Source organism: Lepisma saccharinum, chromosome 28 (genome assembly GCF_977018435.1).
Source record: "Lepisma saccharinum chromosome 28, izLepSacc3.1, whole genome shotgun sequence".
NCBI classification, from domain to species: Eukaryota; Metazoa; Arthropoda; class Insecta; order Zygentoma; family Lepismatidae; genus Lepisma; species Lepisma saccharinum.
The window spans coordinates 17,552,134-17,580,130 of NC_139256.1; the positions used below are offsets into that span (position 1 = coordinate 17,552,134).

General features: G+C 39.3%; 1 protein-coding gene across 1 annotated transcript; it reads left to right on the plus strand.

The window, feature by feature from the left end:
* Positions 1-1,571: 1,571 nt before the first annotated feature.
* Positions 1,572-27,997, plus strand: LOC145980565 (venom serine protease Bi-VSP-like). Its single transcript, XM_083113597.1, has 6 exons — positions 1,572-1,857; positions 17,213-17,701; positions 19,799-19,913; positions 22,672-22,838; positions 25,806-25,898; positions 27,444-27,997. The coding sequence occupies exons 1-6, from the start codon at positions 1,671-1,673 to the stop codon at positions 27,761-27,763; spliced, it is 1,371 nt and encodes a 456-aa protein (XP_082969723.1). The 5' UTR covers positions 1,572-1,670; the 3' UTR covers positions 27,764-27,997.

The following is a 27,997-nucleotide window of genomic DNA, read 5'->3' on the forward strand; positions in this document are numbered from 1 at the left end:
AAAGAGCAATTGATGCGAACTTTGACCTTGAATAATTTAACAATTACAAGACTCACGAGACTAAAAATTTTCATAGTTACTAAGTTCCATGCATAGTTTCAACTCCCCAAATTTCATGAAAATCGGAGATGGTCAGGTTGAAAATTGCACATATCTGTGTTGATTTGGCATGGGATGACTCAGTACAAAAAATCATAGAACTGTGATTGATGTTTTCAAGGTATTTTCAATTCAATTTGAATTTTTTGATTTGTAAAGTAATAATAATAATAAAAGTTCCTATGACTGAAGGGCAAGATATAAAATTTTACTCTGCCCTTTGAGAGAAAATCCTGCGGCCGACCTTACCAAGTGTGTCATAGGGAGATGCGGCGATGACAAAGCAAAATAATAAAAATATTGCTTTTTAAATATTTTAGGGAAGAAGAAAAATAAATCAGAATATTCGCAAATTTGAGCGAAATTAGTCAAGTAACACCATTAAACAGCTAGAAATACGCAAGAGATTCGCTAAGTTTAGCGCATCGAAAGGAGAGCCCAGTTGTACACCCCCTCCCCCCGTGCCCAACCGTCCCGCTGCGTTTCCGTTGAGTGCAATGGTGTCAGGCAGGCCAGCTCATCGCAGCAGGTCTGCGAATCCAAGGTCCTTCGACCGCTTTTCCCCCGCTTTTGAAGGTCTGGTCATGAGATACCTTTTTTTCAGCCTCCTTGTTTACAAACACAGCAGGGTTTCTGTGACATCAAGATGAAACTTCTCAGAATGCAACGCTCTTGTTTTTTAAGAGAAAAAAACGTATTGAAGAGCATCCCAACGCAACTTACACAGAATACATGATGAAAGTAATGGTGCATAGAAAAAATATATAAGTAAGAAAAAGCATAAATTTCCCCACGGTTAGTGCTAGAAAGAACTGAAAAAAGCAGTTCTGGATCCATTCTATTTTCTTCATAGTATTTCTTCTTTAATTTTTTTGGATCCTGCGGTTCAAATATAGATTTTTTGGGGAGAAAATGTTCTTGGTTTACAAAACAAGAAAGTACTTCCTGATGTTTTGTGTTTACTATGCTTACAAATGACAAGATTGATCAAGATTTTTGTTCTCGAGGTGATAGACATACTTACTCAAACAGAACCTTTTCCCTAACATATCTTACTTTCACACCAGGGATGGCCAAAAATATCAGGATTCCGGAAAATCTAAAAATCTCGATTCAAAAATTCTACTACCCGGATTTCGGAAGCAATCCGTATTCCGGAGAGAGAAGTTTAACAATTTTTCCATTTTTTTTTTAAAGAATGGATTTAGCCATTTCTACTTCACACGTCATGTACGAACACTGTTATCATCATTATCAATGTAGGAATGCTCCCTCCCCCTTCCCCTTCCCGGGTTGAAAGATTGACCCTGACGTTTGGCAAGTCTTGCGATGACTATGTAAAAATGTCACGCTTCGCCACTGTGTTGACATCTTACATCTCACTTCTTTTTATCGATGTACCAGCGCCACTTCAATTCTCATTTCCTGCGCTTTCTGTTTGTACATACGATTTCACTCTTGCCTGAAGGTGATTCGTTGAGGAACTCGCCCATAGAGATCACTCGCACACGAGTTTCATTCAAAACCATCGTAACCTTGCCGAAGGCAAAGTTGAGTCCGCCGCTAGAGACATGCCGTGGCCAAGAACGAAAACACAGGACCAGCTGACGGAATATAAGCAATATTTCGCCAATGAGGCAGGACAGGTTAAGGTGTTATCGATCAAGATGATCCTGAGACATTCAAGGACTTCATTTGTTGTGTGGTTCAGTGCGATTGCTGTTTTCTACGGAATTCCTTCCGAGGCCGCAGGGCAAGGTAAGAATTTGCGTAATTCACTTAACCCTGAACTGTGCTTTCTCTTGGTTATTTCCTTCTTTCGTTACTGCCTTGTAATATTCCAGGGGTGAAAATCGCTGCACTGGCAAACGTGTTTTTGATGCATTAATTTCACTTGTTTTCCGTACCAGGCAGGTGCAAGTGAGAATCCAGATGGTGTCTGGAAGAGAGTACGCTGATTCAGTGTTGATAAATGACAACTTGCTACCTGTTTCTCTGGATGCCAGAAACGTGTGATATGGGTCAGTAGCCCTACTATACCCTGGAAATAGTAGTGTGTAAGTTCACAACAAGCCGGAAAAAAGGGCCTCCCCGTACTGAATTTAAAATCACCAGTCGCACGGAATAATAGCTTGCTTACCAACCTGTCATACCAATACAAAGTAGCTATAACCAAGCGTGAGGAGGTTATTGTGTTCTCTGTTCTGTCCATGTGTTTGTCATCCCTCCATCACTTTCATCTTTCCACCATGCATCTTCATCGTCACAATTAGCCAAAAGTGGAAGAACGCGACTTGAAATAAACAAATACAAATAACATCAAGGGCATGGAGAATATGTTCATAAGTGGTCGTGTATCCATGTGGTTACACAACGCCCACGTGTGCATTTATTTCATTAAAATAAAATGTTTTTTATTCTCATTCAGTGTTCGAAATCCCGGGGGACAGGAGGGAATCCCCCCACCAAACTTTTCCGGGGGGGAGAGTTTTTGTTCTAATAACAAACATAAACAACTTGTAGTTCGGGAGTCTGTTATACTTCACTGGAATAATTTCGAAAACATACACAAAGAACGGACAACAAAGAGCCTCTAAGGACACTGAACCCAGCAATCCCCAGAACTCGGAAATTCGTCCTTGTTATTTCTTCTCCATTTCTCATCACCTTTCGTCAGCTATCCCAAAGTATATAAATGTATTAATAAAACACGTAATAGCATTTAGATGTGAATGTTGTGTAAGAAACTATTATCTTCTTAATGTCTCTTAATTTTTGCCCCACCCTCCTTTGCCACGCAAATCATTGTTCATGTTCATAGTAGTAAACTCAAATCTTCAATTTAGAATTTAATTGTAAATGGACAGTCGATATATTGTGTATTTTATAATATAATTTTCAATACCCGGTGGAGGCATATAGTGGTACGGATCCCAATTTAAACTGTAGGTCCAGTCCCGATTAGTCTTTCTGTGCACAAAGTGGACTTAAAACTCCAACTCAATCAATCTATGAATTATAATATAATTTGATTATTTAATAATTGATTTAATTATTTAATAATACAATTGTGTGTGTGTATGAGTGTCTGCTCCTTCCCCCCACCAATCTGCAGTGATTTCGCACCCTGCGCTATAAAAAGGTGCCGGTAGCTACGGTGTACCGCCAGAAAACAAGCACGATTTGCGTGCATTTATTTTTATGCATGCTGCAACTAAGTTAATTCACATTGCGAAATTGATTTTATGCAGACTTTCATTCAACGGAGTAAATATGTGTGCTGAAGATGGCAATACCGCACGTGCTGTATCTACAGACATGTCCTTTGAACCGTGGAAACTGCGGCCTGTAGGTCTACTGGTTAATTTGTAATTGTAGTCCAAACTCTAGTATAAATAATTAGAAACCAAACGATGTCTGAGTGTCAAGGTCCAATTTTGAATACTGTCTTTTCGGAAGCTTTCTCGTCATGTTCATGCTTGACTGCTGACATCAAAATTGCATGAAGCCAAATTCTACGTTTAATACAAAGCGTGTAGAGTTATTAGTAGGGACATTGAATTTTCGCGATTCGCGAAATCGCGAAATGTAAAAAAAGATGCAATTTTGAACATTCTGCACGTAACTACGCCCCCAATGATGAAATATGCATGCATTTTATTCGCGAAGTAATGCGAAATGTGTGCTTTTCCACGAAATGGACGCTTTCTCGCGAAATAACCGTGAAATATCATCAAATTAAGTAGAAAACACGCAAAAACCGGCAATCGAGGTTGTGTGCGCAAACTGTCGATTTGTAACGAAACGTTTGCCTAAAGTTTCCTACCACTTGCAGCTGAAGAACGTTTTATCTTCGATCACATCAGGAAGACGCTGCAAATTGGGATTTCCCATGCACATAATCTCAGTTCGAAAACTTCGCTCCCTGTCAAGCTGCATTCCTTTCTTCCCCCGAATGTCTACTCAACTTCCAGTTTCATTGAACTTGCTAGCTGTAGCAGCGATAAGATTAGTCTGTTCCCGCACATCAAGAGAAACAATGGTGGCATTTGTGTTCAGTCATGAATCAATTTTGTTTATCATCATGTGATTTTCATCATGTGTTTGTGTATGTGCAGTAGTGATTATTTTATTTGTTGGACAGCAAGGATATCCTTTAAATACATACAATGAATAAATCACTTGAGATATGCAATTTAGAAATGAAGCGATTTTGTGTTGATGTTTTCTTTTTGGTTGGACAGCTAAGTACTTGTGTATGTGTACAGTATATAAAAATGAAGTAGTTTATCAATTTATAGCTCTTTTGTATGTTGTTTCCTCTCATGATGAAAAAGTGTGTGCTAATTTTTTTTTCCACCGCTGGTATATACCGCTGAACTAACTTTTTTTTTTACCGCTCTCCTCAGTTTTTATTTACCATAAATTTGTCTCCCTAGTTATTAGTCAACTTCAACTCACTTGTTATGCGATACTCATACATTTTCTTCCATTTCGATATTCTATGGATCATCAGTGCTCGAAGTGGAAATTCCTACCTGGGTGGGATACTTTGTCGAGTTTGGGGATAGGTCGGGCAGTGGCGGCGATTAGGAGGGGACGAGGGGACCAGTTGCCTCCCACTTTTCACCACTTTGCCCCCGCACTATGCTAAACCTTATTTACTGTCTGTGCCCCTCCCCCCAGTTTTGGCACCTTCCTCCCGGTTTTTGAACCCAATCGCCGCCACTGGGTCGGGGGATGCTTGTACGGATCAACATGGAGACAATGAAATAGGTGGAGGGATGCCTATTATCAATATGCAAATTATCCTCCCCCTCACTTGGAGCACTGCTGTAGATTAACAAGCCGCCTCACTGAAAGATCTTGTTGAATGTTTTACTCGTGATTTCGCGACGAAGGCTCTAGGTTCGAGTCTAGGCACTGTCGTACGCAGTGGGGCTGATGGAGCTATATTCCCTCCCTCTAGAAAAACTAAAGTGATAAAGGCAATGTAATCATTCATCCTCATCGTTGCGATAAATCAAAGCAAATACAATTAGAAAAGTACAAATAGATCAATTTCCACTTCTACTCTCCCCTCAATTTCTGCACCGCACTGTAAACGACACACGAAGAGCATTAGCTTTAGGATGTGCACTAGTTTAAATGCAAGTGGCCAACATGCATTATCCAAGCGTCGAAACGCGATCCCCTGTCCACACAATACGCTCAAAGGGAAGGAAAACTTTATTATCTCCCACAAACAGAGGGAAGCGTCGTGTGGGAGGTTCTAATCGCACCGGTTCTCGTCCCTAGCAACAAATTCTCACGCAAATTACACACGCTGACTAGCAGAGCGTGACGAACGTACAGGTTCAAAAACTGCTGGGAGCAACAAGCCGATAAGATGATTACGTCATGCTTTATTACCCAGAGTGCTTTATTTTTTGTCCCTCCCAGTCAGTGATATGTTCACAAAATAATAATACTCCACTGTGATTGAAAGTAACTCTTGTGTGAACGTTTTGTATAACTTAAAATTATAATAATTTGCCCTTTGAATCAGAAGCAGTAAGTAGGGCCGTGAAGTTTTAGTTTTATTTTTTCGTATCTAAATTTGGTGCTAATTTAAAATTGACACTTTTTAAAGTTATTTAAATTTTCGCATTAAATAAAGTGTCATGTTGGTTAGACAACTCATTAAATTTTCATTGTCACAGAGTGTCTTTTGTCCAGAGCCCGGGAGAAAACTGCAACAATAAATTGTAAGTGTCCTACACTTTGAGAACCTCATTTTTTATAATTTGCATTACAGAAACAGAAAACCACGAGGAAGCTGTCCCCTGAGGAATTTATTACTCTATTATAGATTTAGTGTCCTGCAAATATTTATATTATAGTCAATAATTACCATTGTTTTGCCCACCGCATCCAACAAATCTTTCCAGTTTGTATTTAATAAAAGGTTCTAGAAGGATACTGATGTCTGAATTTTCTATTCAGTGACATTCATATGAAACGAGGAAAAATCACACAAGCTCTGCATTGTTAAAATCCCTTGTAATGTCTCAAGAACCAACAAGGAACAGGAAAAATGGTTCCGCCATTTGAATTATATACTCAAACACAAACTTAGATTCGTCAGTCATCTGTCAAATTGCTGAGTTGGCCCCATCGTTAGATTGACGTCAACATGAAAAAATCCCGGTTCATACCTTCACTGTCCATTGTTGCGGATAACCAAGCATAACTCATGTGCGTCTGAAAGGACTGACATTCAAACCGCCAAGATGAGACGAAGACGAATAACTTGTTAAGAACAATCATGGATTTGAAACTTGACATATTTTTGAATGCTAATCAGTTCTGCAGTATCATCAGGGGCGGCGCCAGAATTTTTCGACAGGGTGGGCAGAATGTCCTTATTGATAGATTAGGGTGGGCAGTATAAATGTAAGACCATATATAGTATATACGTGTATGTAAGACGTATGCATCCCCCCTCTCTCTTACACTCCCGATTTTCCTCTTACTTCTTTTTCCTTTCCTTTTCTTGTTTTCCTCTTTATTCTTTTCTAATCTTCTCGCATCTTGTTCCATTTCCTTTCGCTTTGTCTCTGATGGACACAATTATTTCAAGGAAGTGTTTAGACATGCGCAGCCATACCCCAGCCATACATTCTAATCACATTCTTTCATGCATGTTAATACAGTGAAATAAATGTGAATTAGGTTTAAGCTTGTGTTGCAAATACAAGGCACATACTTGATTTTGTATTCGGCGAAAATGATAGAAAGGGCGATGGTAGACAATCGTGAAGTCTCTCGTAATTTAAATGCATGTTCCTGCGCATAGTATTTTCATCGTATAAGTTTTTGACTGATAGAGTTTTCTTACTCCTTGGGGGTCACTTTTCTTAGCTTACAAGGTTTGTACAACTGAGAAATCTATCTGAATGTTTGTAGTAGCGGCGATTGGGTGCCAACATTTGAGGGGCAAGGACAATATACTTTTTCTTGGTAGAAAAGGCTTAGCATAAAAAGGCCATAGTGCGGGGGCAAAAAGTGGCAACATTTGGCGAGGGAACTGCATCCCCCATTTCCCAGTCCTCCTAATCGCCGCCACTGAATGTTTGAATTAAAATGAACGTCTTATTACGAATGATTTAAAACACACAAGGAAATCAAATTCTTTGTTCATTGTCCATGAAGTATTCCTAGGCTAATGAAAGGCCATTTTGACAGAATATCACTCACAAACAGGTAAGATCGAAAAATCTGTCCAGAATTGAAGAGAGTATTAGCTAAGTTGCTTCATTTTCTGAACTGTTATGTTACTAATGCGGGAGAAGCAATACACGTATGGTTGATTACATGAACATATTTTTTGAGGTAACAAAATGATTTAGGACACAAGGAATTCATCGAAGTTGATCACCGTGCCAGTAATAATTCAACTATTTTTCATAATGACTTGGGTTACATGGCGTGACCATTTCGAAAACACTAGAATGTCAACCTCTATCCTGTGCAGCACACCCTGGAAACTTGATTCTTTCAGGCAACGAGTCCCTGGTGCTTGGAATCACTGTCAAAGTAATAATTTATTTGGGTTTGTATTTTGAGTGTCAGCTTGTGTTTGTTTTCGCCCCTTCGTAACTTTAATCTAATCACCATTGAATCTTATCGTCGTCATTATCAAAATTAGCAGAAAAATGACTTTAACATTTAAACAGCCAATGGGTCACATATGACCCATGGTGCCGATTACACCATTCACGTGCTTTTAGGACCTTCATACTTGTATGTGAGGTTGTAAACTCTGACAGATGTTGAGACAAGACATTCAAATGTCATGTGGAAGAGAACCCACCCCCTCCCCCTTCCTCTAATATGCAAATTAGCTATTTTTAGCCAAAATGCAAATTGTACATATTGCGTCATATTTCAGCTTGTATGAGAACTAGAACTTGAAACAAGTTTCACTTTGTTGCAAAAGGTCTAATCTTTGAAAACAATGCAAAAGTTTGCACCCTTTTTCCAAAATAACGGGAGAAGAGGGGGCGAACGCCAGATTGTTTTTCATTGAAATTTGGGGACTTGGCCCCTCCCAACCCCGTTTTTCTCAATTAAGCTTTCTAAATTGTACACGGTCGCGTGCTCCGATGTTTTTGTTTTCAAACAAAAGTTATCCGAAGTAGATTGCTCAAATAGTCTCCGAGATATAACGTTTTTCTGAAATAAGTGTAAAAATTTAAAAATCACGCGCAAAGGCCGCGGCGATAGAGGGGTTACTTTCGAAAACCGGCTCGGCTGTTTAAAGGTTAAATATAACAAATCAACCACAACTTACTCTTCCAAAAATGGAGTTGCATTAGTTCATACCTCTTAGAAAGTTGAGATGGTAGTTTCAATTGCACAGCGTTTCATTAGTAGATCAAGGCAGCTAATTCCGTGAACAATGATGTTGTTTTCCGAAAGTCTCAAATATTTGTCTCAGGCAATCACCCTCCTGAAATGGACGCATCTTCTGTGGTGATAAAATGCCACGTTTGGTGCGAGTTCTTTCTGTATATTTTTCCCCAAAGGCATAACGCTGTCGCATTATAATGAAGACGTCCTGTGTACGACTCTACCCTCCTCTGGTGGAAGCACAATGCACACTGTTTCCACGTTAAACTGTAGGTTTAGTCCCGATTAGCTTATCTGAGCATAAAAGTGGATTTAAAAACAAACTAATAAAATAGTCTTCTGGATACTTCAGCTGCATCTACAGATTCTGTTGACATTTTCGGCTGATTCATGTGGCAAAATTTATGTATGGAACGAGGATTTCTAAATAGGATAAGCCACTCATTAGCAATTGAATAATTCTGTAGCTTTTTCCATACATAACTGGTTTATTAAAATTTATTCACTGAAGTATATAAAAATTGTAATGAAATAAAAAAGGGACACTTCTGGAATTTTAATGCAGAGCTAATTAAAACTATAATATACTCTCTAGCATAATTAAACCCGAAGGTTTATGGCTTCAGCAACAGAAGCCTTCCATCTGTCCCTATTCGGGACAAGATCAATCCAATCTTTTCGATTCTTGCCGATTTCTTTTAGGTCCATCTCAACGTTATCCCTCCATCCTCGTCTTGGACTTCCTACTGGTCTCTTACCATCAGGTTTCCCAACAAGAATCCTGTAAACTATTGTTTTTCCTCTGCCATTCGTGTCACATGGCCTGCCCATCTAAGTCTTCTTGATTAAATTATTCTAATAATAATAACTAAAAAGTCAAAAGAATGTATTGTGTTGCCGGTGGAAGTAACGCTAAGATGATGATTTTATTTGTTTATTTGGAGATTATTTTAACCATACCCAGACCGGGATTTATATACGTATGTGGAGGCTCGGAGCTGCAGTCCTCAAGTTCGACCTAAATTCTGATCTAATCTTGATCATACCCTACATAATTTTGAACCTCCTAAGCCTACTAACTGCTTTTAATCATGGAAGTATTCATTTGATCACAGTTTTTGTTTCAATAGCTCTAGTATTTACTTTCACTTTCTAATGACAAAATTGGCTTTTTATGGGTTGATAATATGTGAATAAATCTAGCATAGATAATATTCACAAGTAAAATATACATGTTATGAACACCAGAATACACTTATTTATCGAATCATTCATATAGCTATCTCCAAGTATATGTACTTATTGAATTTGATTGGGTTGGCAATCGGGTGGGCACAGGACTTTTTGGGTGGGCGCTTGCCCACCCGTGCCCACCCCTGGCGCCGTCCCTGAGTATGATACATATTGCACACTGGTCTACTACCATTCGTTTATTCCAATTTGGAAATAAACTCACGTGAAGGTCACTGGCGTACGCAGAGTGGGGCTGATTGGGCTACATCCTTTCACTGATATTTTGAGAAATCCAACATTTGCAAATAAAACAGTGAAGAACTCGGGAATAACCACAGTGGTAAAACCCGTCATGTAAAAAGGCAAACGCTTAAATGACTCCCAATTGCCATGCTAGAGAGTGAAAATTTTTAATATACGAAATAACTTATTGTGTATTCAGTCTCCCTTGGAAAGCAGCTAAGTACCATCCACTTTTACAATTCCAGCCATCTCCCGAAAATAAATCCTGCGTACGCCAGTGGTAAAGGGTTAGAGCCACTGGCCCTCCCCCTAAAAAATAAGATATTAAATTATAATACCAAAAATGTTAATTCGGATATACAAGAAGGATTGTACTTCTATGTTCGTTATATTCAGTGTTAGTGAATGTTTATGGCTGCTAATTTCACAATTTACATTATATTCTCAAACACAGGAATTTTGAAAGAAGCACTACATATGCGAGTACCTGAAATTAATGTTTAATTTGCTGTTTTTATATGTGTTATTTCGTTCATTTTAAATTTCCATTATTTTAAGTCAATCTTGTACAGAGTAATTAATATGTAGAATTTCAAAATTTTGTGTCTTAACTTCCCATGTTTATTTTCAAATAAAAAGGTTGTCTGTATTTTCTCAATATTATATTATTTTTCAATTTTACATTTGAGGCTATAATCTAGTTTATTTGTAGCATGTAGACATCTCACAGTAAGAAACGATTTCTAAACAATGGTAATTCTGATTCCCTTCTTAACAGTAGTTACTATTATTTTATGCTTATTTCATCTGAAACTTAATGTCGGATGTACAAACTCTGCAGGACATTTCCTTATCCATTTTCCCGCCGGTAGTCTGCAAGGAATACCTTCGTCACTTCTGGAATTCCAGTGCGGGTTTCCCCACCATAACCTTTCAGAAAATAAAAAGACTTAACCTTTCCTAATTATAGGTTTGGCTGATTCGTGCCTTCCTTCTTTGCATGTTTCTTGTCGCCGTCCTACGAAGAAAGACTGCGTAGGAAGGATGGTATGAACTTCCGAAAACTCTGAGGTAGATTGTGTAGAAGGATTTGCCCAGAAGAGAATACCAGTTACGTGTAAATACAGTACAATTGAACGTACTGCCCCTGCGCATTGCAACATGCCATGATAGGGGATGTGAAAGAAACCTACCATATGTGATGGATTGATTGATTTGTTTTATATACTGCAGTTTGTGAAAATCTGGGGTTCTTATACAGTATTATTGTGTGCACTGTTCAGTACAGTAATACAATGATGTTAAGAAAATAGTGAAATAATATTGAACTTACACTAAATGGTCAAGTGTCTTCTGCTCCAGCACGTTGCAGATTTTTTTTGACCTTGAATTATACGGAACATCGAATTATCGAGGGACTACTGTACTTGGGTGTTCGTCGTAGCCTGTTAGCTACATCCTATTTGTATTGTTCTTTTTTAAATTTTTATATCCCTTGTGTGCCTCGTTAGATTAATCGAGATGATAAGGATGGACACTCATGCCCAAGCCAGGACTCGAACCTGGAAACTTTTGTGACGAGATCGTGAGTCGACCACTCGACGCTCTCGATCACCAAGGCGATGAGAGAGTCAGTACAAAATGGTACAAAACTTCGATCTTACATGTAACTTTGCAACAAAAGCAGAAACAGATAACAGCCGATCAGCTATACCCCTGTGGGAACCCGTGTCTGGAATGTTTTCATGTTTCTCATCAAGATCACGTCGACTGTCGTAATCGTCTGAAAGGTTTCGTCGACCCCTTCCAGCGATAGACTCCCTCCTCCTCCGCAAATATGTTTCGTACCTGCGGATGGGGGAAACCGTCAGTGTCGAAGTTTCCTTATCGCAGTTTCGAAGTTTCGTAAGGTCCAAGGAAAGCTGACGGCAGCGCCCTCTTGGTTCGCATATCACGTGTGGGAGGAATTCAGAAAGGATTTTTAGAGTCGGGTCACGAACTCTGGCTCACACGACCATGCCTGTATTAACCTTGTTGCCTTTCTCAAACTCAGTCAAGTCCCAATCCTTCGACGACACGAGACCGAGGACGAGATTCTGGGTCTCGTTCGAAACCTTGGTATGATATTGAAATACATCTACGCTCTTCAAGTGTATTTTCCAAAGTTGTATTACTGTAGATTATAAGTTCGACATATTTAAGCGCCTTACCTCATTGTCACACTGGATCCGGTTTCTGCCAAACTTTTGAACTGCCGTGTTCTGCCGAGTTCGATGAATGGATGCTCTGCTGATCTTTCTTCATTTTTAAAAAATTTAATGCAGTTCGTGTACTGAGAGGCATAGTTATTCTGTATTTTGTTATATTAACTTTACACAGCTAGTTCCAGGAAAAGCTTTTGGGAAGTCCTCATAAAGTTTATTATTATTATTATTATTTATTATCTCAATAGGGTTTATGTTGTGTAACCTCCCACATAATGTTTGGATTTTTTTAAAAAAAAATGTGGAACCATTTATTATTTGGTTCAAATGATAAGATATGAAAACTTAACCTGGTTACTGTATTGTACAGTCACGGACAGTGCCGGCTTGTAACGATTCCATTGAAAGTCAGTGTATTCATTACAAGCCGGCAGTGTCCGTGACTGTACGTGCGCTCAATTCTTCGATCTAACACCGTCTTTACTTAGGTTATTCTGTTCGAATACGAACTAACTGAATTACAGTATATTTCCGTTATTAACTATAAAGTAGCAAGCTTTCTGCATTGTTGTAACTTAAAATGAACGGTGCCAATTTCCAGGGGGTCGACAGACCTGTTCGATCCCCCCTCTCTTCCGACGCCCAAGCTTCTGGAGCGTTATTTCAAAGGTGCGTGCGTTCTCATTCTGGCAACAAATGTGTACGGTGTCGTGCCCGAACATAAACAGCTCCCTCTTCTATGAATTTCCCTCGGAAAGAACCCAAGTAGGGGTGATACGGTTCAAAACTCACGGAAAATTAATTTCATCTTTTGAATGGGGAAAGTAAATTAATTATACTGCTCTCTTCTACATTTAACTTCTTTCTCAGCTCGCAACATTTGACGGAAACGGTGTTAATTGTGCTAGCCTGTTCCCTGGACCTATTGAAATGTTTCCTCCAACCCTTACCAGTGAACGAACAATCATTGCTCATTTCCTGACACTACCATTGTCTTCTAGAACAAAAAGTTTGAGGATTTTTTGAAAAGCTTTTTAATCCAAAAAACCTTAGAAATAAACACTGTGACATTTCGCGACTTTCTTCCTGGAGAGAAAACAATCATCCATTACTGCTATGCTAATCGAAAGTTTATATTTTTGTCCCTGGATAATGTACGCTGATCCAATTGAATGTTCCCTTTACCATTTAGAAGCCGATATAATTAATAAAATGTCTAAGTCGCTTTATAAAAACCTGAAAGTTTCAAAATGTTAACTAGCAAGAAATTTTACATGCATGCCGAGAGTACGAATGCTACAAATTTGGTTGAAATCGGACGATGTGGTGGCAAATGTCTTTTTTCCTGATATAGAATGACCCGTCCACTTTAATCACATATAGGTGAAACGGGAGTGCACCTACAGTTTAAAGTGCACTGCGCAATGTGCTTCCATCCGGTATCGAACCCGGGACCCATTGATCACAAAAGGTCGACATTTTCGCTACGCCACCAGGAATGTACAACTTAGGTTATTTAGATAAGAATGCCCCCGGCAAACTCGCGAACTAAAGAGCACGGTCAATTGTTTTTCTCCTCTCGTTTCCTCTTCTCTTGTGCGACTACAGCACCACAGGGACATTCTTATCTTGGTCAAGCTGTACTCGCATATTTTTAAGCGTTGACGCACTTTCTGGTGTTTTGGATAGTACAGGCCACAGGCCAGGGGTGTTGGTGTAGGTGATACTATTATCTGATTGTTCTCGAAAGAAGAGGCATGGTTAATATAACACATTGACTACTGAAACAGAAGCCAACGCTCCTAGTGTCAACCCAGGCATGAAATTTATGGCGACCCAAACCCTTTGGCCTCGGTTCGCCACTGCTTGCAACATCTTTGGAAATCGAGCTTATGCAATTTCCACATTATGCTTGAGGAGTAGCCTTTCTCCTTTAACGTCCACGAACCCCCTGAGGGTTAATGTGCTAACACAGCCTCCCTCCCCCACTGCTTCTCTATTTTGAATGTCAGCGCGTGGAAATGTCAACGGGACTCCCCATGGGACCACACAATTAACAGACGTTAAGCTCCACCTCAGGACTTCCAGAACGTCTCATTAAAAAATAATATTCCCCTTCTCTCTTTCCTGTCCACGTTTACCTTCTCCCCGAACTTCCAGGAGTTTTTCAATGGACGAGCACAATTTATCTCCAAGCTTTGTTTCTTTTCGGAATGAACAGGTGACATGTGTATTTTTGAACGCATTGTTTCTTGTTAACCTTGAAGATGACCCTGGTGTTTTCCTAATTTTTTTGGCCGGCAGCGATTGTTTGAGTTTTCTGAGAAGAGAGAAACCAAAGCTGTGTTATTGACCTGACGGGCTGGGATTTTCCTGAATATTTATCAAAATTTGGACACATTGCAAAAGGAGGAAAATCTTCCATTTGTAAAGTTTGCTCGTGCTCAAGACTAGGTAGAACGGCGGAAAGTCGGATATGGATCGTTTTTTGTTAAGGTAAATTGAACACAAGTTTTGCCTATCTATTCTTGCAGCTCGCGTTGTCCAGTGAGAGACGCTGCTTCCGTCATTCAGCTGCATATACGGATGATGTGGTTGCTTTTCCGCCGGTTCTTTGCCCATGGATAGCACAATCTGGTACTCTGTATTCCTTCAGGTACTTTTGGATGGATCAAAATGTCCTGCCCCTTAAAAGTGGGCGCTTATGTACATAACAATATTCATACAGCGTTGGATAGGCCACGGGGAAATAGATCTTTCCAACAAATGTTAATGCTATCATGTACGTATATGGGCATATGTAGACGGGAGAACATACCTTGTCCGAACAAATCCAGTAATGAACACGATGTGGTAACAGTCCCGGGTTCGAGTCTCGGCCTGGGCATGGGTGTTTTTTATGAGTGTCCCTTTATCAGTTTCATCGTATTATCATTTACCCCATTTTGCAGACTAACGAGGCTCTGATGCCTGGACCAGCGGCCAGCATAATCCTCTGTAGCGCTTGTGTTGTGTCGTCCATATGGTTTCTGATTATCCTTCATCCATCTCATCATATCACCATTCATCTCCATCTTTGCGATTAGCCAAAAGTGGCAGAAATACGAAGTAAGAAAAATCAGTTAATCAATTACAGTCTACATTATATACACGTATATGTAGACTATCTACGCATAGCCACACATTACTCTTCTAGGCGAAAATTATATAGATTACTTTAAGTATGTACGTATAATGTACTCGTATATTCAGTATGTAACATTCTTATTCGTACACAGGGATTTTCCAAGAAAATGCTTTAATATCTGAAAGGAAATACACTCTTTTGAAATTGTTTCTTTACAATTCAATAACTAATATCATTACGAACATAAAATCTTACCCAAATTCTGTGTAACCAATGACAATAATAAAGTAAATGAAACTGAAAGAGAAACATGCCATTTTTTATACAACTTTTCTATTCGTACACTTAATAATATAAAAGAAAAAAAGTGTATTCAGTTCAAATTGACTGACAGTTCTAATACTTTGATGCGTATCCTTTGGCTTTAATTACTGCTTGACACCTGTTCTTCATAGAATTAACCAGTTTCCGACATGTTTCAGAGCTTATTTTATTCCACTCGGCTTGCACAACAGTTTTCAACTCTTGTTTGGACTTGACGCCTGCTGTATGGACTCGCCTCTTCAAAGTTGCCCATAAAATGCTCAATGGGATTTAAGTCTTGACTTTGAGTTGGTGTTGTAGTAGTTTGGGCACATTCCATATTAGCCAATTCATGTTAACTCGCGTCTTATGCTTACTGTCATTGTCTTGTTGGAATCTGTTGATAGGCGGCATGTCCATTTTTTGGGCACTCTGCTTTACATTGTTCTTCAATATGTCCAAATAGACATATGCTTCCATGATACCATCAATAAACTGGATGGTACCAACACCTTTGGACGACATACTGCCCCAAATCAATAATGTTTTATTTTTGCTTTATTTTATTTGCTTTATTTTTGCTTTATTTTGCTTTATTAATGCTTTATTATTGTCATTGGTTTAACTGTTGGAACTGTGTTAATGTGATCATTGTCTTTATTTCATTTTCTCCAGACCCTATTTATCCTATCTGACCCGTATATATTAATCTTGGACTCGTTTGACCATATGACACTATCCCAAAATTACTGGTCCTTGTGGATGTGCTCTATTGCGAATGAAAGTCTATTCCTGCGATTCACCTTATTTACATGCGGCCTCTTTCGTGGTATTCTGCCATTATATCCATGCTTCCACAAAGCACATCGGACAGTTTGATCGGACATCATCTTGCCAGTAACATTTTCTACTAACGGTCGTAACTGTGGAACACTTAGTCGGGGGTTTTCTCGCACTCTTTTTAAAATAAAGTGTTCACCACGTTTATTCAACCGTCTCTCTTTTGGTTTTCTCGGCACATTCTGTGCTGAACCTTCCTCTATAAATTTGTTTACTATGTATTGAACTGTGGAGTGTGATTTATTGACTGTTTGTCCAATTTTTCTTAACGAATAACCTCTAAGGGCCAAATTTATAACAACATCCTTCAGATCGGAACTACGTTCCTTCACCTTGCCCATTTCGAACACGCTGATAGATAGACGATAGGCCTACAATAATACCTACGACAGCATTCCACTTGACGGGGAGCGCGCCTGCATGTTCAAACTTGTTACGAAGTTGCAAACTGCACGAAATCGCCCGAATAGCGGTGGCACTGTATGCGAGGAAGATTGAAACTCTTGCCTGTACGAATAACAATGTTGCATGAAACAGCGTGGTTTTCTCTTTTCACATAAATTATATGCTCTGTTTATACACTTTGAACATATATTTTTATTGACATTTGTTGGTGAAACCTTCATTTACATTAATTTCCAGTTACATATGAAAATGATTATATTTACTAGTAGATATATGACATTTTTTTCCTCGGAAATTCTATGTGTACGAATAACAATATTACATACTGTACTAAGATGAGTTAATTTTTGCTTGAATATTTCAGACATATTGTTTCCGGGCAAAGTCAGGGAAAGAGTGAACGTGGACGACTGCCGGTCGCCATCTGACCTTCCTGGCCGTTGCATCATAATCTATTCTTGCTCTCCTCTCCTCGATCTCTTGAAAACCAGAACGCCATCTTCCGTGGAATTCTTGAGGAAGTCTGCGTGTGGCTTCGAGAACAACTCTCCCAAAGTGTGTTGCCCACGGTTGCCAACCTTTGGGCGTCCTTCGAACAATGGATCATCATCCTCATCTAGTGCTTCGGATGCGGACACGAAACCTCTGATTGGTTCAGAGGGAGGAAGCGGGAACCTTAAACCGAACCTAACCGTCACTCCAGGCGAAGATAAGCCGGTTCAGCTGTCGACCAACGCAGAGATAAATCCATTCTCAGAGGATTGTGGATTTGGTCGTTTGCTGAATCGTATTCATGGAGGCACTAACAGCTTGCTGGGAGCATATCCGTGGATGTCCATAATTGCATATCAAGGCAAGTATTGGGCTGGTAAACAATTAAACCATGAACGGTCGGTTAATCCAGAATTTTCCATGCGGGGTTGTAAGTTCATTAGAAGTGCTGGGGGTGTCATTGTAAATTTAGAGCCAAAATGGCCACGAATTGGACCTTTGTGAAGAATTTTAGGGCTGTTGAGAATATTTGAGGGGGGTTAGGGCGTGTCGGAAATGTGTGGATAAATCTCTGCGGCTCGGTTAAGCACAGCACAGAGGGCATAGGCTTGGTTTGGTTTGAGTTGGTGTTTTAAGTCTACTTTATGCGCAGTAAGGCTAAGAGGGCATAGGCAAACTGAAATTAAAAGGGATATTCATACTTCGCTTCAGTTCAGGAATGAATAGAACGGCTGTAGTGCCTACCCGAAAATTAAAACCGATCTTGGGCATTCGTTCTCAGCGGTCATCTATTTGCCTTGAATGATCAGTAACACATATACCACTCTCTGCAACCATTACAATGCACTTTTTCTGATAAGCTTCTTCCATTGCATTGTGCCGTTCTGAACTTGTTGGTTCTTCTACGTACACACGCAGCGTGGAACACATCGGGGAAATTGGTTGTTGACAGCCTTAAATATGACCATAGCGAAATTGATGTGATACGTTTCTGAGCAGTTGATCTGAGTTGAGCTTTTGGCTTTAAGTTCACTTTATTCACAGAAAGGCTAATCGGGATTGGACTTACAGTTTAAAGTGTAAAAAACCACTTTGTGATTTCACCGAGATCCGTTGATGACAAGGCGACTATTTTACCGCTACGCCATCGGGGAGGTCCCAAGTTTCTGAGTAATCCTTACCTTTTGATGTAAACAAACACCTATGTGATATTTAATCTGTCTTCCAATGCACTAAATTTCGTCTTTGTAGTGTTTCTAAGGTATGAGTAGGTCAATTTCATATCGATTGTTGAGAAATTGAGACATTGATTTAGTTTATTTTACTTCGCGTTTTGTGCCTCTTGGCTAATTTGCGAAGATGGAGATGAGTGATGAAATGTATGAAAATGGACATTCACAAACAACCATACCCGACCGGGATTCGAACCCGGGACCCTTGGCGTCGCAGCACGATGTGGTAACCACTCGGCCACAGGATCGGGCCGATTGTTGAGAAAAGATCATGGTAAGGCGGATTTGGGAAATATAGTATGATTTCGTAAGCAATGAAGCAATGTGTGGTTTTACCTCATTTTTAAATCCCCACAATACTTTCCAAGTTCTGTAGTTTAATTAAATTTATTGATGCATTTCAATTTACTTCTGGTAACAATTAATCTGATGGTAAATTGCATAATTTAGGGTTGCACATAATTTAGGCCTCACATCCCATAGATTAATTCAGTTACTAATGTGGCCATGCAACTTAAATAAAGAAAGGTAATTAATAAAAACAGATTATGAGTAAGAAAATAGAATTTAAACGTTTTTGTAATGTCTTCTGAGAATCGTAAATAAAGACTTGTGAATTAATTGAGAGAACTGGCACGAGCGGCGCTGCTAGTGGGATCGACAGGAGCGCCAGTGTACATCCTGAGAACTATTAGTCATTGCCTGTCGATTGACATGTTCTATCATGTCCTCAATGACTCCCACATACGAAGCTATCTTCGTGAAAGTGGCAGAAAAGTGAAGTAAAATAAAACAAATTAAAACAAGATACGCAGCTTCTGTTCTAAACTCGAAAGTATGTCGTTACTATTTTAGTAATTGCAGTTTTCCACAGGTTTATATTTCCGTGAACAGTTGTGAAGGAGTAAGTTTGTGGAAGGTTTTTTTACAAGTACTGTGAGATATTAAGGTGGCATATTTCAACGTTTCTTGCCTTCATGTAGAAGTATAAATATATGTATTTTAAGTAATTATCCATAACAGAAATTTTACATGTAATATGTAAGGGAGTACGTCAGAGACGCCAACTTAAGATAATTTGAAGGGGGGGCAGAAAGTACCTATGGATTACATTGAAATTGTTGATTTCAACTGAATTGACAAACAAGCAAAATAGCTAAGAAGCTATTTTCCATGGCGTATTAATTGCGTTTCCTGGAGTTGTCTAATTTTTGATAACTTTTCAGATCCGAGAAATCCTGCATTAGTTCATTTCCTGTGCGGTGGGGCTCTCATTACGAGGAAGCACATTATTACCGCAGCTCATTGTTTGATGGACGACCAGAAGAATATTCGGCCTATGTAAGTAGTGTTTTGGGTAATTCCCAGACATACTTTTTGATTATAATGTTAAAGACTGTAAAAGTGAAAATAACTTACTTTAGTCCTTTTCTGACAGTTTCTTGTTCACAGGAGATGAATAGACTTCGAGGCATTAAAAAATGAACCTAATATAATACATGACCGAAATATCCGTTTCCTACGACAGATGGGAAATAATGGAATTCGTTACTTTATTGTTCATAACAAGGAAACGTAAGAGGGGTTAATTAAGAAGAATTTTGTAACAATTAAGAACTTGCACTCATGGGCGTAAGTTGGGGCCTAACTTTGAGGAGGCAGAATCGAAGTTTGGGCTTAACTTGGAGAGGGGGACAGAATCTAAAAGTTTTCCATCCAGGACTATCTTTGTAAATAAGCGACATCTAAAAATTACTTTGTTACTTTGGTCCTCAGTTCAAAGAGGTTAACAAAAGTAACCTAAATTAATACATTTTAATAATGTGAAAATCTTAGGGAGCCCATGCTTGCACTTATAAATTTTACATAAATTATCTCAAGAGCCCAATGTGCACGAGAACATTGTACACTGACACAAGTTACAGTAAAGTTTTCAATATTCTATCGTTAAAATTGAAGAGCATGTCTGTTAATTTAGAAATACGGGACGCAACCGTTATTGATTTAAATTTGAATATTTTATAATGCATAAAAACATTGCGTGCACCATAAACATGCTTTTAAAATATTGAATATTTAATATTACATTAATTTGGATAACTATGCAATTGGAGTTAATACTCAAAAAAGGCCATGGTTGTTGAACGGCAGCGGAAAGTGACGATCTAAGGCCAACTTTTTCCAGTGTAGGAATAGTCTGTAAAGTTTACAACGAATTCGCTTTTTCTTTTCTACTTATATACAGGGTGGCTCAATAAGTCACTTAACACCCCCAGTACAACGCCACTGCGGCATGGAACGTGAAAATGGCGATGACCAATCGTTATCAGGCCAAGGAAGAACCACATTGACGTCACCCGCATGGTCGGCAGCCATCTTGATGTCCGCCATCTTGAATTTAACTTCAGAAATTTAAATGGGAAGGGGGTCGTGCGACATATCAAAATGGGCTAGAATTTCACCAGAAAATCAACTGTGACATTTGTTTTCACCTAACTTTAATTGTTGCAGAGTTAACAATACCACAAAGTTATGGCTCAATAAGTCACTTAACACCCCCAGTACAAGGCCACTGCGGCATGGAACGTGAAAATGGCGATGACCAATCGTTATCAGGCCAATGAAGAACCACATTGACGTCACCCGCATGGTCGGCAGCCATCTTGATGTCCGCCATCTTGAATTCAACTTCAGAAATTTAAATGGGAAGGGGGTCGTACGACATATCAAAATGGGCTAGAATTTCACCAGGAAAACAACTGTGACATTTGTTTTCACCTAACTTTAATTGTTGCAGAGTTAACAATACCACAAAGTTATGGCTCAATAAGTCACTTAACACCCCCAGTACAAGGCCACTGCGGCATGGAACGTGAAAATGGCGATGACCAATCGTTATCAGGCCAAGGAAGAACCACATTGACGTCACCCGCATGGTCGGCAGCCATCTTGATGTCCGCCATCTTGAATTCAACTTCAGAAATTTAAATGAGAAGAAGGGGGTCGTGCGACATATCAAAATGGGCTAGAATTTCACCAGGAAAACAACTGTGACATTTGTTTTCACCTAACTTTAATTGTTGCAGAGTTAACAATACCACAAAGTTATGGCTCAATAAGTCACTTAACACCCCCAGTACAAGGCCACTGCGGCATGGAACGTGAAAATGGCGATGACCAATCGTTATCAGGCCAAGGAAGAACCACATTGACGTCATCCGCATGGTCGGCAACCATCTTGATGTCCGCCATCTTGAATTCAACTTCAGAAATTTAAATGGGAAGGGGTCGTGCGACATATCAAAATGGGCTAGAATTTCACCAGGAAAACAACTGTGACATTTGTTTTCACCTAACTTTAATTGTTGCAGAGTTAACAATACCACAAAGTTATGGCTCAATAAGTCACTTAACACCCCCAGTACAAGGCCACTGCGGCATGGAACGTGAAAATGGCGATGACCAATCGTTGCCTGGCCAAGGAGAACCACACTGACGTCACCCGCATGGTCGGCAGCCATCTTGATGTCCGCCATCTTGAATTCAACTTCAGAAATTTAAATGGGAAGGGGGTCGTGCGACATATCAAAATGGGCTAGAATTTCACCAGGAAAACAACTGTGACATTTGTTTTCACCTAACTTTTAGTTTTCCTGGTGAAATTCTAGCCCATTTTGATATGTCGCACGACCCCCTTCCCATTTAAATTTCTGAAGTTGAATTCAAGATGGCGGACATCAAGATGGCTGCCAATCATGCGGGTGACGTCAATGTGGTTCTTCATTGGCCTGATAACGATTGGTCATCGCCATTTTCACGTTCCATGCCGCAGTGGCCTTGTACTGGGGGTGTTAAGTGACTTATTGAGCCACCCTGTATATGTTATCTAATGTTGCTTTCTGCCACTTTTGACTAATTGATGATTAGGACGAACGATGATTTGGACTAGAACACTGAATCTGCGACAGTGGGAAGGTGAGTCGAGCACCCAACTTGCTTGGCCACCACACTAATAGTGCTTTTTCATAATTTGAGTCATAAACCATTCCATTATAAACTTTTGTTATGCACTATAATAATTACGTTACTTCTGTTACAGAGTTTTCGTTCGCCTGGGAGAGTCCAACCTGTTCCGCGACGACGATGGAGCTAGTCCCGTGGATGTTGGGGTTGTCGAAGTGACTCCGCATCATTTGTACGAAAGGAATCCCCAAATTGTGAACGACATTGGGATAATTCATCTGCAGAAACCAGTAACATTTACAGGTAACCGAAATAAACCTTTTTTCAATTGGTTTACTTTGATTGTAGCCACCTCCAGAAAGATCAGGGCGCCTGTTTTTCATTTTGCCCATATTTCATCTCCTAAATGTATGCAAAAATAAGGGACAGACTCAAGGTTACCACTGGCATTTATATTATCTGTGACCAAAACTATATAAAAAAGATATAATGCTACGGACTGACCGCGTGACTAATCAAAAAAGGATCGCACTTTGGAGTGTGAATACCTCTGGACAAGACTTAAGAAGCCTTTCTTTTATGTAAAAACATAAAATATGTCTATATGTATCGCTGGTGGGAATACATGCACGATTTCAACCTCGAGACTTCACCTTACCGGCGTCTGTGTTGGTATGATAATGTTTTCTTACCACACTATTGATTATAATGTGTTTTACAACACACACAAAAAAATAAATGCTAGTGGCAACATTTGAATATGTGCTGCGTGGTTGCATACATACATGGGTAGAAAATGCTATTTTTCGAGGGCCCGTACTATCGAAACGAGCTTAATATTGGTGTCCCCTAACATTGTGAAAGTTGGCCCGTTTGATTGATTGCTTTAGTTTATTTCACTTCGCTTTTCTGCCACTTTTGGCTAATCGCGAAGATGAGGATGAATGGTGATAGATGCAAGGACACCCACAAACAAAAAATGGACATCACACAAGTCCCATAGAGGATTATACTGGCCATGGGTCTAGACACCATAGCCTCGCTAGTCTTCAAAATGCAGTACAGGGTGTGGGCTACTACGTGGAAGTGAGGTTCACATTTATTTGAGCGTGTGTTCTGTACGTGTTTATTTATATATATATACATACATACACACACACATATACAATATGTGTAATGACTCTACGATTAATGTAATTAGTAACCTAGGACAAGAGGATGTAATGAGTGTTCACAGAGGACGGCACTTACAGCTTGCTGCAACAATCCCACTTGATGAGTTAGTTGTTGTCAACAGCGAGTGTAGGTAGTTGCTTGCAGATAATGGCTGGCAATCAACCCTTGTAACGAAGCTTTGAACCTCGGCTCACGGCTGCACAAAGGCCTTCAGCGTGCAAAGCATAAAGGAGGAATGGATTTCGTGAAGTGAAATTAAATCCTACGTATGGAGAAGCACAATGTTGAAAAATTAGATTTTTTTCTCTGCTTCTGTTATGCACATATAATTTCCGGCGAAGAATACGAAATGAATTTGGTTGTGCTTGCGTTTGTGGAACTGCGCGGCCTTCTCTGTTTCCTCTTTTCCCCGTAGAAGTTGTAAATTAGTTGGTATATTCTGGTCTACTGTTAGCTCATGAAAGGGGCTGCAAAACCAACGGTGTTGTGCATTTTTTTGTTTCTGCGTATGAAAGCTAATTAGAAAATTCGCTTGGAGCACTGTTGTGTTCAGAATATGATAACTTGCGCTAGAAAAGAGCGAACTTTTGCAGAATCTGGTAATGTCAACCTGAGAGAAAACTTTGAATACTCCAGGGCTTATATGTCTACCGGCAGATTTAGAATATGTTGATTTTTATAATTTAACTTTAAATCATCCCATTTCATGTTTTAACTCTCTCCCCCCCATCTCTCTCTTTCTCTCTCACTCACTCACACAGCGTACATATGTGTACACTTACCTTCATGGACGTCCGCAGGATTTTTTCCAGGGAGGGGCAAGGAAGGTATTTTTTTTCCAGGGGGGGCCAACATGACATATTTTCCCCAATAATAGTGTTCATCCCTCAAAAAACATTGCTTAAATTTGAATTTATCATGTTCGTGCAATAGTTAACATACATTATTGAGGCTGAAATTAAATTATATGTGTGAAATAAGTAATTTTTGGTTGACTTTCGTTTTCCAGGGGGTCCACGGCCCCCCCTTGCCCCCCCTTCCGGACGCCCATGCTTACCTTAGTGTTCTCGAGTCTCGATCTCATCATCGAAGGTTTCTGGTTCGAGTTTCGGCACGGACATGAGCGTTCCTTTGGCGTCAGTCCCTTCGTCAATTTTATCTAGTCATCACTTATCCTCATTCATTAACTTGAAGCGATAGAAAACCAACAGAAAAATAAACAGGATTGCCGACTGATAAATTGGCTCTGTGGAAGAGACGTAAAGGCTTGATTGATTTCCAAGTGTTCTCTGCTTTTTTGTTATGTATTTCCTAATTCTAACCCAAAGTAAGCTAATTTTAAGAGACAAAGGTATTCAGCTACATAATAAAATTAATAGCACCTTCTTAACTAAGTGTATTTCTCAATTCTTATTAGTTAGTTACTCATTTCAAGAGTGACGTATGCGTTTACTACCAATCACCGACGTTAGAAACCATGTGCCTCCTTTTCTACCAATCACATTTTGGAGTTTCTCATGCGCGGGAAATTTGAGCAATTGGTTGCCACATCATTATGACAGTGTGTCGCTCCGAAACACATGGAAGCGGCTTGTGGAATTTCCATGCGAGAAGTTCGATTTTTTTTGTTCGCGGCGTGGAAGCGAATGCGCTCTCTTGTCATTCCAACTGTCTTCCTTGTATAGAGGTAAACAAAAGGCAAATGCTATGATCACAATAGACGGGAGTTAGGTGCGGACCTTCTCCGAAAAACACATGGAATGTGTTTCGAGGAGTCATGGTGGGCGACGCACATAACAGTTCTCTTTTGTTGTCTGCAGCCGTAGAATTACATATTTGTGCAAGTTATTCATATTATAATATTAAGGAAGACTTGAAGCTTTCCTACCGACGTGTAACACAGAACTACTTCCCTTTTCTTCAGACTGGTGATTTTTAGACAACTCCAAATTTGTAGATAATTCTACACCTTTTAAACACCACTTTCTGATTAATACACTGTATAATTAGTAATATTTCAAAATGGAGAGAAAGTTAATATCTTGAAATTTAAACTATGTATACAGAAGCTTTATTCATTTACTTAATTTTCAGATATGATCGGACCAGTTTGCCTGCCTGACAACAATCACAAGGTCAACCTTGAGCCTGGAAAAAGAGTCATTGTTGCTGGATGGGGTAGTGATGGTAAATATTTAATAAATTATATTCAAACATCTTAGATAAATTTACTAAATCAAATATACTAAAGTAATATTGTCTGTTTTTATGTTCGCAGTGAACTGCCAATCAAAGTTTAATTATACGAGTATATTTACTTTTACATACCATACAAAAAGGAGAAAATATCAACGGATTGGCAGGAAATACTACAATAATGACTAAGATGCTACATCAAAAGTAATCAATTTCCTTAAACTAGGAATATTCTATCGCATTTCGTTGTTTTCTATTGCATTTATGGCTACCAAGAAATATTTTTATAAGTTTTTTGCTGTATTACATTGGAAAGATACGTTAAACAAGAAAAATACGAATCTTTTGGAAATAAAAATTATAACTTTAATCATATCTATTTAAAACTATATATGATTATGTTATACATTTTGATTGAATAAAAGGGAACTTTTATTCGAGCTGGAAGGTTCTAGGCTCTTACTACTAAACATCAGAGGCCCCACTTTGTAAATAAAAATTGTTTTAATAACACATCTGATGAGTTTCCTTCTTCATTTATGAAGGGTGTAGCTGCAGAACACTTACAAACTTTCACAGCAGATAAACGACATCCAGGCGTGCAACTTTTCTCAGTGACAATGCTGATGCTTCGTTTAGAATAAACAAGCGCTTTAGGTACGAAACTTTTATCCTCTATTTATACAAACCCGTGGAACAGACTCGCAGTTGTCGCTGACGGTTATTATTTCTGTCTGGATAACGTAATAAACACTGTTTATACACGATCACGCCAGGAGAAGGTGAAAGGATGAAATGGCCGAGCTTAACCTTTCTCTTCAATTTAAAAATTTAACACACCCCATATTTTTAGGCTGCTTATGAGAGTCTTCATAACCTTTGCCCAGAGATAAGCTGAGAGACAGTGACTGCACCAGATCGGAAAAAAATGAATTGTTTGAATTGCTGTTATGAGTTCACTTTATGCACAGATAGGCTAATCCGTACTGAACCTATCGTTTAAACTGGCATTAGAACCACGGTGCATGTGCACTGTGCCTTCAGCGGATATAAGATTGGGAAAAGGAGGCTGATGTACCAATCGACTACTATCGCCCCCCCCCAGGAATCAATAAATACTAGATACATAATTTTTTATCCAAATATGCATTTAGTGGTACATTAAATGAATCTGCTTCTCTAAAATGCTCCAGCTTCTCTTGACATCCCACAAACATTTTTTTCTGACGCAGTACCTGCCCAGAAGTTAATATTTCTTGATTGATTCATAGTCTAATTGTAGCGTACTGAATTTTAGTTTTTTCCAAAAAAAAGAGAAAGAAATGCCACTGGCAACCATGAGTATGTCCCACGTTGTTGCATACATGTAGGATAAAAATACATTTTTTTCTCGAGTGCTTCTAGCGTAAAAACAAGGCCTCAACGATGAAAATGTTATCAAGAAATGTTGTTATTCTGCACTCTCTGAATTTTTTTGGGTGTGCTATGGTGGAAACCTGTATGTATATATATATATATAATTTTGTTTTCTTTCAGGAGTGCGACGTGTTGTCCCCCAGCTCCAAGAAGTGAGTATTCCATTAGTGGAGCGTTCCGCCTGTCAGAAGGAATATACGAAGCATAACATTTCCATCCTGGATACCTACATCTGCGCCGCCGAACCAGGTCGCGACTCTTGCAGCGGGGACAGCGGGGGGCCCCTCATGCTCCCCTTGGGCCCCCAGTACGTCCTCGTCGGCGTCCTCTCTTTCGGATCGGTATTATGCGACGGGAACCTTCCCGGCGTATACACCAGGACAGAATCGTACGTGGAGTGGATCAGGGAAGTTGTTATCGGGAGCAACTTCCAAGGTTAGAGTACGTAGGAAATAGTATGCGTGTGATAATTTGTGCGTTTTCTATTTGTGAGCCATACGCAAGAATATGAACAAATATGTTCTGAATGTGTGTTTAGGAATTGGCGTTTAATGGTCAATCAACACAAGCTTTATTCACAATGCCATGAGATTTGGACCATTTGATTCATAATTGTCTATTTATTTCTTTAATGGAAATTAAATTAAAGTTACTATCCCATATTTTGTCCCTGA